This window comes from Pituophis catenifer, unplaced genomic scaffold, assembly GCF_029215685.1.
Source record: "Pituophis catenifer annectens isolate HBS135680 unplaced genomic scaffold, rPitCat1.0.hap2 SCAF_1, whole genome shotgun sequence".
Lineage (NCBI taxonomy): Eukaryota > Metazoa > Chordata > Lepidosauria > Squamata > Colubridae > Pituophis > Pituophis catenifer.
The window spans coordinates 318264440-318277172 of record NW_027256881.1 but is presented as its reverse complement, the minus strand read 5'-3'; the positions used below and the strand labels follow the sequence as shown (position 1 = coordinate 318277172).

The window sequence follows — 12733 nt, the reverse complement described above, 5'->3', positions numbered from 1 at the left end:
CTTTACATACAGTAGTTTATACACTGCTCAAACAACTAAAGAGGACACAAAACTACTGTATGTAACGAACAAAGTATTTAATAAGGCTATTTCATTCATTCAGATCTCGGATGTCTTCTGCTTGTGTTCCCTTTATTTTTTTGAGCAGTATATAAGAAAGGCATTTCTCAGCCACATTAATGGGCTTCCATTAGGTCAGTTCTGGGTCCTTGGGTCAAACAGGGATAATGTTTTTATGGGAGGAGAATTGGCAGTGCTGTTACAGAGAGGAGTGGTGTTTTGCCTCTTAGAGGAATCATCCATGGACTTGGAGGTTTTAGATAAGATCATCAGGTCTCCAACTTTCCCTTTATTTAGGGATTTTTATTTAGTTTATTGAAATGATAGTAGTGGAAAAAACTATGGCATATCCTAGATGAAGCAGTTTACCTAAACCCTTTTCAATCAGGATTCTGGTCTGGGAAAGGAATAGAGAAAGCCATGGTTAATTTGGACCTGGTCCTCTTAGATCTCTCAGTGGTTTTTTTTTTTTACATCATTGACTATAGTGCTGTTGTTGATATAGTACTGTACTTGATAATTTTGAGGCACTGTTTTGCCGTGGTTCCTCTCCTTCCTCAATAACAGATTCAAGTTAGTGGTGGTAGAGGCTGAGAGTCAGCCCATTAATCTGACAGATTTGTGGAATTCCACAGGGGTCAGTCCTTTCTTGCTTTTTAACATCTAAGTGAAGCCACTGGGTGAGGCCATCCAACTATTTGAGGTGTGGTGTCATCAGTCTGTATTGGGAAAAAATCTTCACTCTTTCTGCAGAGCCAGTTCGGTGTACTAGGCATCAGTCTAGAAACCGGGAGACCAGAAGTTCTAGTCCCGCCTTAGGCACAAAGCCGGGTGACCTTGGACTAGTTACATTTTCTCAGTTTTAGGAAAGGAGGCAGTGACATACCTTTCTGAAAAATCTTGCCAAGAAAATTGCAGGGATTTGTCCAAGTAATCTCTGAGAATCAGCCAAAGTTGAATGAAATTAAAAATCATTAATCTGAATTGGGCAAAAGTGTTCACTCTGTCTGAAAAACTGTCACAACTGTTTACTGTGGTTTTACTGGAGTTTATTTGCAATTCTCCTAAACAATGCATAGTTCACTTCATAGTGTAGTGGCAAATGTATTCTGACTTACAAGAGTTGGGTTTTTTCTTATGATACATAAGCTTGTAAGCTTGTTATATTGCATGTAGATTTCTTCTCTTATGTATGCCACATTCATTCTTCTACCCCAATTAGCAAAGGCCACAGCTGGAAAGGTATTTGCTTGATAATTAGTTCCAACTCCCCCTCGCTTCCAAGTTCTCCTTTCATTAAAATTCTGTGTTTTAACTGGTCCAGTTTAAAATAAGCATTGCTATTAATTATGATCAAATTGCATTGGAGTCGTTCCAAAATGTTGCTTGCCAAGACATGCAGACTGTCACTGAGTCAGTTTTCTGAGATAGATATTTGTGAACAATTATTAATTTTGCATACAAATTATTACAGCTGTTAAAAAAAATAAATTTGGGGGCTGGATTGAATTTCCCTCTAGAATATTTTCTATAGAACTTTGGGTATAGATATTCAAAATCTAGTCTTTATTTATGACATATAGAAAGGTTTTTTTAAAATCTCTGTCAGACCTTAGCTGAACTTTATCCTGTTGAATGTTGGTGAATATACTTTTAACATGGAATAATGCCATCATAAAGAATTGGAGCTCATTCAAAAGGATTTTTGCAAAATGAGCAAAGGAGGAGGAAAAAAATGTATTTACCATTAGGTAATTGCCACTTCTGTAAAGCATTTTCTGATGAAAATATGTAGCAAGTGGCAAACTTCTCAACTGTAGTCTTGCTCCTGGAAAGTAATACCTGCCTGGTAATTAAACTTAAGGGGGAAAATAATTGCCAACAATGGACTTTCAAGGCTCTAGGGAATATATTTGGAGCTGAGGAAAATATTCAGAAGGCTGAAGCCCCAAGGGCACAGGCCTAGCAACATCAGTAGATAATAATACTGCCTAATATACTTAGGACAAAAATTTCTAACATCTCTTTTCTCTTTTCCCTATCCAGCTTGAGAAGGAATTGTCAAAAAAGCTTGAAGAATTAGAAGGTAGAGTATATATTCTATCGGTATTTTTTCCCCAAATTTTTATGATCACTTATCTAATCAGTAGAAATCTGTCATATCCCTTGTTTTGATCTTTTTGACAGTTTTCTATTGTCCTAGAAGAAATAGTTTGCAAGATATTATAACTCTTAGCCCAATACCAGATCTCCCTTTAATAACAGTGAATCAACATGTTTAATGTTAATCGTCAGAAAATCTGAGTACAGTTGTCATCTATTATGGTGTTAGTTTATCTGGAAGATTGTTCATTCCAACTAATTATCTAGTTAATGTCATGTATTTGCCTCACTGGAGAGCCCTTTCTTTGGCCAGATTAACTGTTCTGCCATCCATGTTAATAACATCGCAGTGCAAGAGCATTTATGCCTTTACTTGGTGGGGGAAATTGAGACAATTACACATGTGCTGCTCATTCTATGTGGCCTGGTGCACAGACTTTCATAATACATGTCCTGGTAGACATCCTTAGAAGGATTCTTAAAGTCTTTCTATAGATTTTGGGTTTTTAAATGAGCAGACATAAGACAGACAGACATGCTTTTTAAATAGGCTAAAGAAATAGGCTAAATCTAAATTGATTTAATTGTTAGAGAGTTTCATTTTTCCCGTTCTTTCCTTTTTTATTGTCCTTTTTTATATGTAACTGACAGATGGTCTTTGACTATAACTAAAGTTTATTTACTTTTCCTTCACTTCAATTATGTCCAATTTCCTTTGCCCACTAGTGATTTTTCTGTTTCTGGCAGGTGAAATAACAAGCTATCAAGATGAAATAGAGAATGAATTAGAAAATAGCCGGCCCAAAGCAAAAGGAGTTTATGCAAATTACAGCAAGGATGGTAAGTTGATCTGAAATCCATTAATCAGGAATATGCTTAAATATGAAAATGATTGTATGGCAGTTTGGTAATAGAGGCATACATTCCACAAGATTGATTTAAAATACGGCAAGAGTAGGATAATGTAAAAAAAAAAAAAGAATCCTTTAATATAGCCACCTGCAACCTAGAATCTCAAGCTTTTTCATCACTGCCAGCTATTGGAGAGGTGAGTTGGTGGAATGTTATTTCATGGAAAAGGGAGACTGAATTTGATCTATGCTAGTACTGGTTACCTGACCTGAGAACACTGATTTCCTTCCCAAGTATCTTGAAAATGGAATTCCAACAGCTGTAGAGGAAGGGACAGGGAAGGCGTGTGAGTTGGTGAGGGCAGGCTACTGCAACTATGCAGCTATGGAATTATGCAAGTATGATATATAAATAGCTTCATTTTTGTCCTGAGCCTTTTGGCAGACTTTCAGCTTTGCAAATTAACTAATACTTTAAAAAATGTATTTTTTACATTTGGCAATATAATGTTTGATTTCACAATTTAAAAATAAATAAAATAAGTGAATAAAAATCAAACGCCAAAATTTTTATTTTTTATAGTTCAACTGGTCAGGAGACTTCTGAGTGAAAATATTTTGGATCAAGAAATTGCTAAAGTGAATTTTGGAAAGCTGAAAATGGTGGAGGCATTTAAGTGAGTTTTAAATGGTTGAATGCCAACTCCTTGAGCAGCTACTTGGGGAAATCACTTGAGCTATACTGTGCAAACACTTTTGTATGAAATTATAACATTTAAGAGAACAGTGTATGATTTTATTTATTACAAAAGTACTTCAATTTAACAGAACATTGCAGGAAAATATCTGTGCATTATTTTATTATAGGAGTCCTCGACTTAAAACAAAGGGGTGAAATCCAGCAGGTTGTGACAGGTTCTGGAGAATTGGTAGCGGAAATTTTGAGTAGTTCAGAGAACTGGCAAATACCACCTCTGGCTGGCCCCAGAGTGGGGTGAGAATGGAGATTTTGCAATATCCTTCCCCCAGGAGTGGGGAGGGAATGAGGATTTTGCAGTATCCTTCCCTGGACTAGGGTGGGCATGGAGATTTTGCAGTATCCTTCCCCTGCCATGCCCACCAAACCACTCCCACCAAGTCACGCCCACAGAACCGGTAGTAAAGAAATTTGGATTTCACCACTGCTTAAAACCATTTGTTCAGTGACTAGTTGAAATTACGGCAGCGCTGAATGAAAGGAACTTATAGCTTTTTCTCAGAGTTACAGTTATTGCAGTGCTCCTGCAGTCATTTGATTAAAATTTGGGCACTTGGCAGTTTTTCCTGCACTTATGATTGCAGGGACACTTCAACTCCTTCCCCCCATCTATCTCCCCTGCCATCTATGTTGGCTCCCTACACTCTGCATCACCTGTGGCTCTTTGCTGTCTCCTCATGCCCAGCCTGGCCCTTCGCATGAGGCTTTCTACCTCATTGTGCATGGCAGTTTCCTCATGAGTCCTGCGGAAGATTACTTCATATAGTCAGCAGTTGTCTCATGAAGGGCCAGCATGGGCACACCTTGTTAGCAGCCAGAACAAGAAGACAGTCAGGTGGGGAGGGAGAGCGCAGGGATGCAGGTGTCTTGGAGTGCAGGTTGGTGAGAGCAACTGGGACTGGGATTGGGCTGGGGTGGCTGTGGCTTTGCACCATGCTGCTGGGATCGCTGAGGCTTCCTGGGGTGGCTGCAACCTCATACCATGTTATACCATGGTATGTTATGCTGCTGGGCTGGGGTGTCTGGGCTGCAGCCGAAGCACGCTAAGAAGTCCCTGAGCTACAGCCTGGCAAGCCCCAGAGCTGTCTAGTTCTAGGTCTGCTTGCCATCCTGCAAGGCAGGATGCAAGATAGAGAAAAGGTAGAGATAGAGTGGGAATAGGCAGTTGGGAAGAGTTGAAGGGGAGGCAGGCTCAGAATTGGAAGAGACCAAGTCTAAAATGTCTTGGAATGGGGTGGGTAAATTGGCTAATGACCAGTGGAATCTGGTTAATGATGGCAATAGGAAGTGCTGAGATTGCCATAGCTAAGTGGTGTGTCACATGACATCACACTTTATGACTGCATTGCTTAGGAATGGAACTTCCAGTCCCAATTGCTATCATATCTCCAGATCTACCTTTAATTTGATTTGAGTTGATCCTAACCCCTAAATCCAAACTCTACTACTGCCTGCCTGTTGTTTGAAGATGCCTCCTTCAGCTCTGTTGCTGGTTTTAGGCTTATTGTATTTTAGGTTTATTCTATCTTTATGTACTTTCTCATCCTTGTTATGGCTTATAACATGCAGTGACATAAAGATAGCCAGATTGGCAGCAAATCCATGTGCCTTTGCATGTCAAGAAAGACTTAAAGCCAATCTCTTGTTATTTAGGTTTTGAAGTTATTAGAAATTGTCTTTAAATGCTGTTTTAGTGTTGATTTCATATTTTCATATATTGTATCAACTAAATATATACTTGCTTTATTAAGACTATTCTTAATAAATAATGCTATAAATAAGATTTCCCCCCAATACATATTCTGTGCTGTTGATGTACATACTAAACCCTTCAAGCTTTCTAAAATTTATGCTGACTTGCATATAATATGAAGTAACAATCCTTTTCTGATACTGTTAAATTGCGTTTTCCCTATTTTCCAAAGTTCATATTTTTATATGGGGTGAGTCTTGGGAGCTGATTGTGGCTCAGTGGTGGGGCTGTTGCTCTTCCTATTTTTATTATTTTAGCAATAATGGTAATCAGAGTGAGGGAGGCTGTCAGTCAGAGCTAAAACTATGCACAATTAAGGAGTACTTGGTTACTGAATCTTATTTCTTTAATGGCCCCTTCTACATGGTTTAGATTTCAATTCTTAGAATAGTACTTCATTATTGAAGTGCAATAATTCACCTACAAGATGTAGAAGAATTAATTCCTAATAACATCACTCATGTTCGTAAAGCAGGCTCCGCACCAGTTATCATGAGTTCATTCAACTCTGGAATTCTGCCTGTGTCTTCAAAGGAGAAGTGGTATTGCATCTCCTGGCACTAATTGCCATTTTGATGAAAGTGTCAGCTCTACAAATGATTCTTTCCTATTGCAAGGATAAGTTTAAATGTACCACCTTTCCAACCCCCCAGCCCCCGACCTTCTAGTCCTGTCACTGTAATGTCTTTTGTGGATCTTGGGAGCTAAATTGAAAATGAGAAAAAGTTCGGTTGCCAGCCATAAAAAGTCCCCTGCCCGTTTAATATTAAGTGATGACTAAGTGGTTAGTAGCATTCAGAAGCCTATTCAGGTAAGTGGATATACTTCTGCAGAATGTAAAAGCAAGATCCTGAGTGAAAAGATATATTTTGAGACCTTAATAAGGAGAAGCCAACACAAACTCTAGTGGCAGTTCCAAAATAGAGGTCTCACCAAAGAAAAGTACTTAATTGTTCCTGTTTTGAAGGAACTAATCATTGGCATGAAATATATCCATGTTAATTACATTATTAGATAGTAAGCTGGATATCTGGGTACCAGTTCAGTATAGTGATTAAGGCATCAGGCTAGAAATCAGAAGACTGTGCATTCTAGTCCTGCCTTAGGCATGCTGGGTAATTTTGGGTCAGATACTCTCTCTTTCCCCAACCCACTTCATAGATTTGTTGTGGGAAAAATAGGAAAAGAAATGAGTATGAATATGTTCTCTGCCCTGAGTTATTTATAAAACAAATAAAGGTGGGATAAAAACCAATCAAACAAACAAACAAACAGACAGACAGACAGACAGACAACAAACAAACAATTTAGGATATAGTATTGCTCAAGTGATGTGAAGCCTGGCTCATATCTCAGTGATTTTGCTTAAAATCCACTACATTGAACTCTCAGGATATTTCAGTATTTTACAGTTGTTATTCCATATGTTTTTTCCAACTGTAATTGGAAAACTGGTCTAATTTGAACCTGCTCCTAGACAAGGGAGTAAATGTAACACTCTAAGCTACATTAGGTAATGAACTGTCTGCAGCAAGAACATCATTTCTGGGATCTCCTCACATGGATTACTCTTTTCCAGGATGAAACTCCTACTGACATTATACAGTATGTGGTATTACACAATCTGTTAAATATTATGAATATGTTGCTATACTTGATATTGAGTTTCATAAAAATGTTTGTCAAACATTTTAAAGAGAAAATGTTCTGTTTATAACTGGAATTTGAAATAATATTAAAACATGGTTGGACACAATTTGCTAATTTGGATGGGACCATTGTCAGCCTACTTTCCCAGACACATTGAGTTGGCAACGTGGAAGCTTCTGGTGCTAATATGGCTTCCAAAACTGACAACCACATTGGGAAAGATTCATACAGTATATGTTTGTTGATGTACTGCATAGAGATTGCACACATTAATTTGCAGAAGAAATGAGCTAGACCTTTTGGCTTTCTGAAGATACGACTTTGATCCTTTGACAAGCACAGATAATAAACTGTTGAAAGGTAGAAAAATAATCTTGGGAATCTTAAGAAACTCATAAATAGCGTATCGAGCACTTAATTTTATCCTATCTGATAACATTTGATCCTCTGTCATTAAAGATTGCATAGAAGATACTATTTCAAGTATATTTGGAGATGAGGATGGAGAAGATGAAGAACTAGCAGCAGCTGCAAATCATCTGAACATGGACTTTTATAATGAACTGCTTGATAAAGACAGATCAAAGGAAAAAGAAATTTCTGTAAGGCCATCTGCTCTGGAATCACTGCTTGGACCTCTTCCTACTGCAGCCAGTCTTGGAATAACAGAATCTATAAAAGAATGTATATTGACTAAAGACCGAGACCATAGTAAGTATTAATTTATTTATAAATTATTCATTTGAATAATCACTGAATTACAATCCTGAAAAAGTTTGTGAACATTAAATGTGGGTTTTTCAGGGCACTAGTGTTCGCATTTTGTAGCATTTAGAAATGTTGCAGTTTTTTTAATTAGTTCCATAGCTTTTCTTTTTATTTGACATGTTTTCATTAATTGCTGGTGTTTATTCTTTTCAAAATAGATTTGTTGGCTTACACTGTACATCTGTGGTTTTCATATAATGAATAAAATGTGGTTTTCTTCATCCCCTGAAAATGATTAAAACCCTAGTAAGGAAAGAATTAGTTCTAACAGAAGAGAATATAAAGCATGTCACTCAGGATTGAACTGAGGAATTTTTGATGTTCTTTGAGCTTGGTTGTTTGCTTGCAGATTTTTCGTTGCCCAACTAGATAACATCACTGGTGCCTTATACTTCACATTTTCTGGGTTTTACTGTTCCTTCGTAATAAATGCACTTACAGTCTGAAGACTCATGAATATCTCTGGACTATTTGTAGGTTCTCATATGGCCTTGAGGTTGATTGGTAGAATATTTAGCATCCCCCATCTCTGTGGAACACTCTACCACCGCGGAGATGAGACCTGTTCCCACCCTTTTGGCCTTCCTGAAGGGTATTAAAACTTGGTTTGGCCAGTTGGCTTGGAGCCACAAGGGAGGTGCTCACCACTGGTTGATGGGGTTAGAAGATCTCATCCCCATGGTGTATATCTCTTGGTCCTGGTTTTATGTATAGTTTTAAAATTTTAATTTGCATAGTTATTGTTAAGGAAATTCGCAGTGCAACTCTAGAGTGCACATGAAAGCGATTGAGAACAGTTGCGAAAAAACAGCCAACACACAGATACACTGAGTTGTGTTTACTTTTTAGGAAATAGTAATAAGGCACAGTCCAATAAACAGTCCAGGTCATACAGTAGATAGTAAAACAATAGTCCAGGGATAATCCAATAACAAAGTCTTCTTACCATTTGTCGTAGTCATACACAATATACAGTTGCAAACAGTAGCAAACACAGCAAAGAGCAATAATGATTAGCAAAGAGAAACAAACCATGTTTCAAGCTCCCTCTTAAGGACATTGGCTACAGAGCTAACCAGTCAGGACACAGTATGATGCAATACAGCAATACAGTCTTAAAGATATATTGAGGTTTTATATATTGCCAACCCAACAAGTTAGGTAATTATCATTTCCTAACATTTATAATATTTTAATTGCTTTTCCATTTATCTTTTTATGAGCTGTAAACTGCCCAGAATTGCCCAGTAGGGGAGATGGGTGGTATATACATGTAATAAATAAAAATAATAGTAATTTTATTATCTGGTACTTTTATCATGACCTACTAGGGATTGCCTATAATTCATTATAGCTTTCTAGTTGTACATAGAGGTACCCTACACAGAGGTACCCTACCTACAAAGAAACAGAAATCTAATTTGGACCTCATTAAAGTAGCGGGTTGTCCAGGGAACAAAAACAGGATGCTGGAGATTATAGATTTGTATGCTGGGCCAAAAAGATGTCCCAATATTTTTGGAATCAGACGCATCGAAACATAATATTTCTGGAGAATAAAGGGCAGCAGCAGACAAGCCAATGGTGTAAAGTAGATAAACCTGAATCATTCACAGGCTTTTCCTCCATTTAGAGGGAAATTATTTTCAGAGTATATTATGCCTCTTATAGAGTTTACACTCAGTTTTTATGTGTTTCCTCCTGTCAGAATTGTGAGAAATTATATTTACAATTTTAGCAAGAGTTGTCAGCTTTCCTGCACATGCACACACAAACAGGGCTGAGGACTATATTGCTCACCTCTTTTTTATATATCTATTTTGAACCAGACATACTGACAGATTAGCTGACTGCAGATGCAGAAATTCTACCTTGTTTAATCAAGTGTGGAGTGTAATAGCTGTGCTTGTTTCTTGATTCCACTTTCAGAATCAGTATATGGTACCTGTTGTTTTCTGCAGCCATTAATTTCCTTCTCATTTTTGTGACTTTCCATGACAGTGTTGTGTCCTTTTATCATCATCACTTTTTACACTCCTATCCCTGCTCCACACCCTTACCCTTATTAAAGGTGCCTTTTCATCTTCAAAAGCTCCAGATCTGAGGCTCAGGTAGGCTGCATACCATCCATTATAAATGTTTAAGAGTAGTATAAATCTATAGGGAATTTTTTAGTGCCGTTTGTGTACTATAGAGCAGCTTTCTTCATCTGGTGGCCTTTGGTATGTTGGACAATTCTTGAAGTCATACTAGCTGAAAATTCTGGAGGCAGTGGTTCAATACACATGGAGTCTATCCTAACAGACTAAAACAAGAGAACTCTTCCCCAATTCCTTCCAGAAGTTTCAGCTACAGCTTCTATTAGTTTTAGCCTCATAGCCAGTAATCAAGAGTGATGGGGGTTGTTAATTCCAACTAGTTCCTAATTTTCCTATTCTCATTCTAAGGAACTTGGTAAGAAAAGTTAGTTCATTGTGTACTTCAGGTTGTCTTTTTATTTAAACATGTTCAGATTTGGCTTTATTTATCATATTTTTTCCTAACAGTACCCATAATCACATCACAACTTACTTTACACTTACTGAGGCGTGCATTATTTTTGTGTTCCTCATTGCCACTTGTCAAAATCTTTTAGTTTGTGCAGATTACTTTCAGCTTGCTGTAAATGTGTATTCTGTGTTCATATCATGCGAAAAGGTTTCTCTAACTGGGTGATGATAAATCTTGATAGGAGCAAACCTTTTGAATCAAACCTTGTATTTACAGCTCATAAATTTGAGTGTCTGTATCTTTGATTGAGCCTTTATTATGCTGTTAATGAGATGTGAATTTTTGCAACCGGCATAATAATGCAGAAACCTTCTTTCATCTATCCCGTCTACTTTATCCACAGTTTAGTTGGTATAAAGTGCAGTTGATATAAATTTTATTGTTTAATAAATGTGTGGATTGTGTAATGACAATGCATGTTCCTTTTCTACCTATGCATTGAATAGTATAAGGTTCAAGTTGCAGTCCCAAAGGTGCTTTTTCCAAAAGGCAGTTGGACTTTCTTGGGGGTTTTTTTCCCCTTTGAGAGTGTTTCACTTCTCATCGAAGAAGTTTCTTCAGCAGCACTCCTTGACAGAGATGTCATCATTACTGTTAGCCTACTTCAGTGCAAGCATCACCACTGCCACCAAGGAGTACCACCTCAAGCCTTGTAGTACAGCCAGCCAGTCTGTATTCCACTTCCTCCCGCTTGTGACAAGGCATGCCCAGCTTGGCCCTAAGCAAGGCAGTTCTGATTGCCGTCTTCCTGAGACTGTGCATGCTGTTCTCCAATTGCCATACACCATTCTTCAGATGTATAGTCAAAGCTATGGTTTTCCCAGTTGCAATGTATGGCTGTGAAAGTTGGACCATAAGAAAGGCTGAGCGCCAAAGAATTGAGGCCTTTGAACTATGGTGCTGGAGAAGACTCCTGTGAGTCCCTTGGAATGGAAGGTGATCAAACCGGTCAGTCCTAAAGATCAACCCTGACTGCTTTTTAGAAGACCAGATTCTGAAGATGAAACTCAAATACTTTGGCCACTTAATGAGAAGGAAGGACTCACTGGAGAAGAGCCTAATGCTGGGAAAGATTGAGGGCAAAAGAAGAAGGGGACGACAGAGAATGAGGTGGCTGGAGGGAGTTACTGAAGCAGTAGGCGTGAGCTTAAATGGACTGCAGAGGATGATAGAGGACAGGAAGGCCTGGAGGAATATCGTCTATGGGGTTGCGATGGGTCGGACACGACTTTGCAACTAACAACAACAAATTCTTGAGATCCTTGGGAAGCTTTAAGGCCTTCCAAAGCTTTGCAAGAAGGCTGCACGCTAAATTGTGAGAAAGATGCAAAAAGGGTACACACAATTTGGAGAACAGTATGTGTGATTTTGGAGAAAGGCAGGAGGTTTCAGAAAGTCTCGGCCTTTGAAGGGTTACGAGTACAGTACACAACGATTTGGAGAAATTGTTGGTCTTGGGAAGAAGGTGCCTCTCATAGGGCCAAGCTAGACATGTCTGATCAACAGTCGGAGGAAGAAGACGGTGAAGGTCAGGTTGGTGTGGCTGAAGTAGAGGAGTGTTGCTATGCAGAGGAGTCCAGCTGTGCAGTGACCAAAAGGGCAGAAATGGGGATGTCCTTCACCTTACTGAGGCTCAGAACTATGAGAGATCAACCTGGGAATGGCTTGGATCGCAGTGGATTCTCACCTGATGACTGCTGGAATTTAATTAATGGAACTCCTCCCGAAGGTGAAGACAGGCGCAGGCTGTTGGGGATGAGTTTGTGTTGTCTCTCTTCAACAGTGAAGGGATACAGGGCAGAAAACATCCTGCAGCCAAGAAGGCGCCACACCTATTTGCACCACTCAGGTGACCCTGAGGACACAGATAAACCTTCAAGTGGCCTCAATGACTCACTAAAAGAATTCAAATGACCAGCTGTCTTAAAGGAGCATAAATCCTTCTATTCCCCACCATCCAGGCAGAGCTGAAGAAACTTCTTGGATGAGAAGTGAAATGTCTTCAAAAAAAACCCAGTTGCTTCTTGAAAAAGCACCTTTGGGACAACCCTGACCTGGATGACTGAGAATCTCCATAGACATTTAATTAATGAGACAACAGGGAATTCCAGGATTTCTAGATGCAGTCCTGTGACATCATGCTTCATGACTACATTGCTTAGTGACAAAAATTCTTATTTCCAATTACCATTGTTAACCAAGGATTACTTGTAAAATGAACCCAGATTCCTAATCACTATG

General features: G+C 38.6%; 1 protein-coding gene across 1 annotated transcript in view; it reads left to right on the top strand.

Annotated features, from left to right (window-relative positions):
- The window catches only part of BRF1 (BRF1 general transcription factor IIIB subunit), a 243669-nt gene that overhangs the window by 147329 nt on the left and 83607 nt on the right, over positions 1-12733 (top strand). Inside the window, exons 9-11 of the mRNA XM_070931601.1 lie at positions 2107-2146; positions 2911-3003; positions 7634-7885. Coding sequence (XP_070787702.1) covers positions 2107-2146; positions 2911-3003; positions 7634-7885 — 385 coding nt within the window. The remainder of the gene's footprint in view (positions 1-2106; positions 2147-2910; positions 3004-7633; positions 7886-12733) is intronic.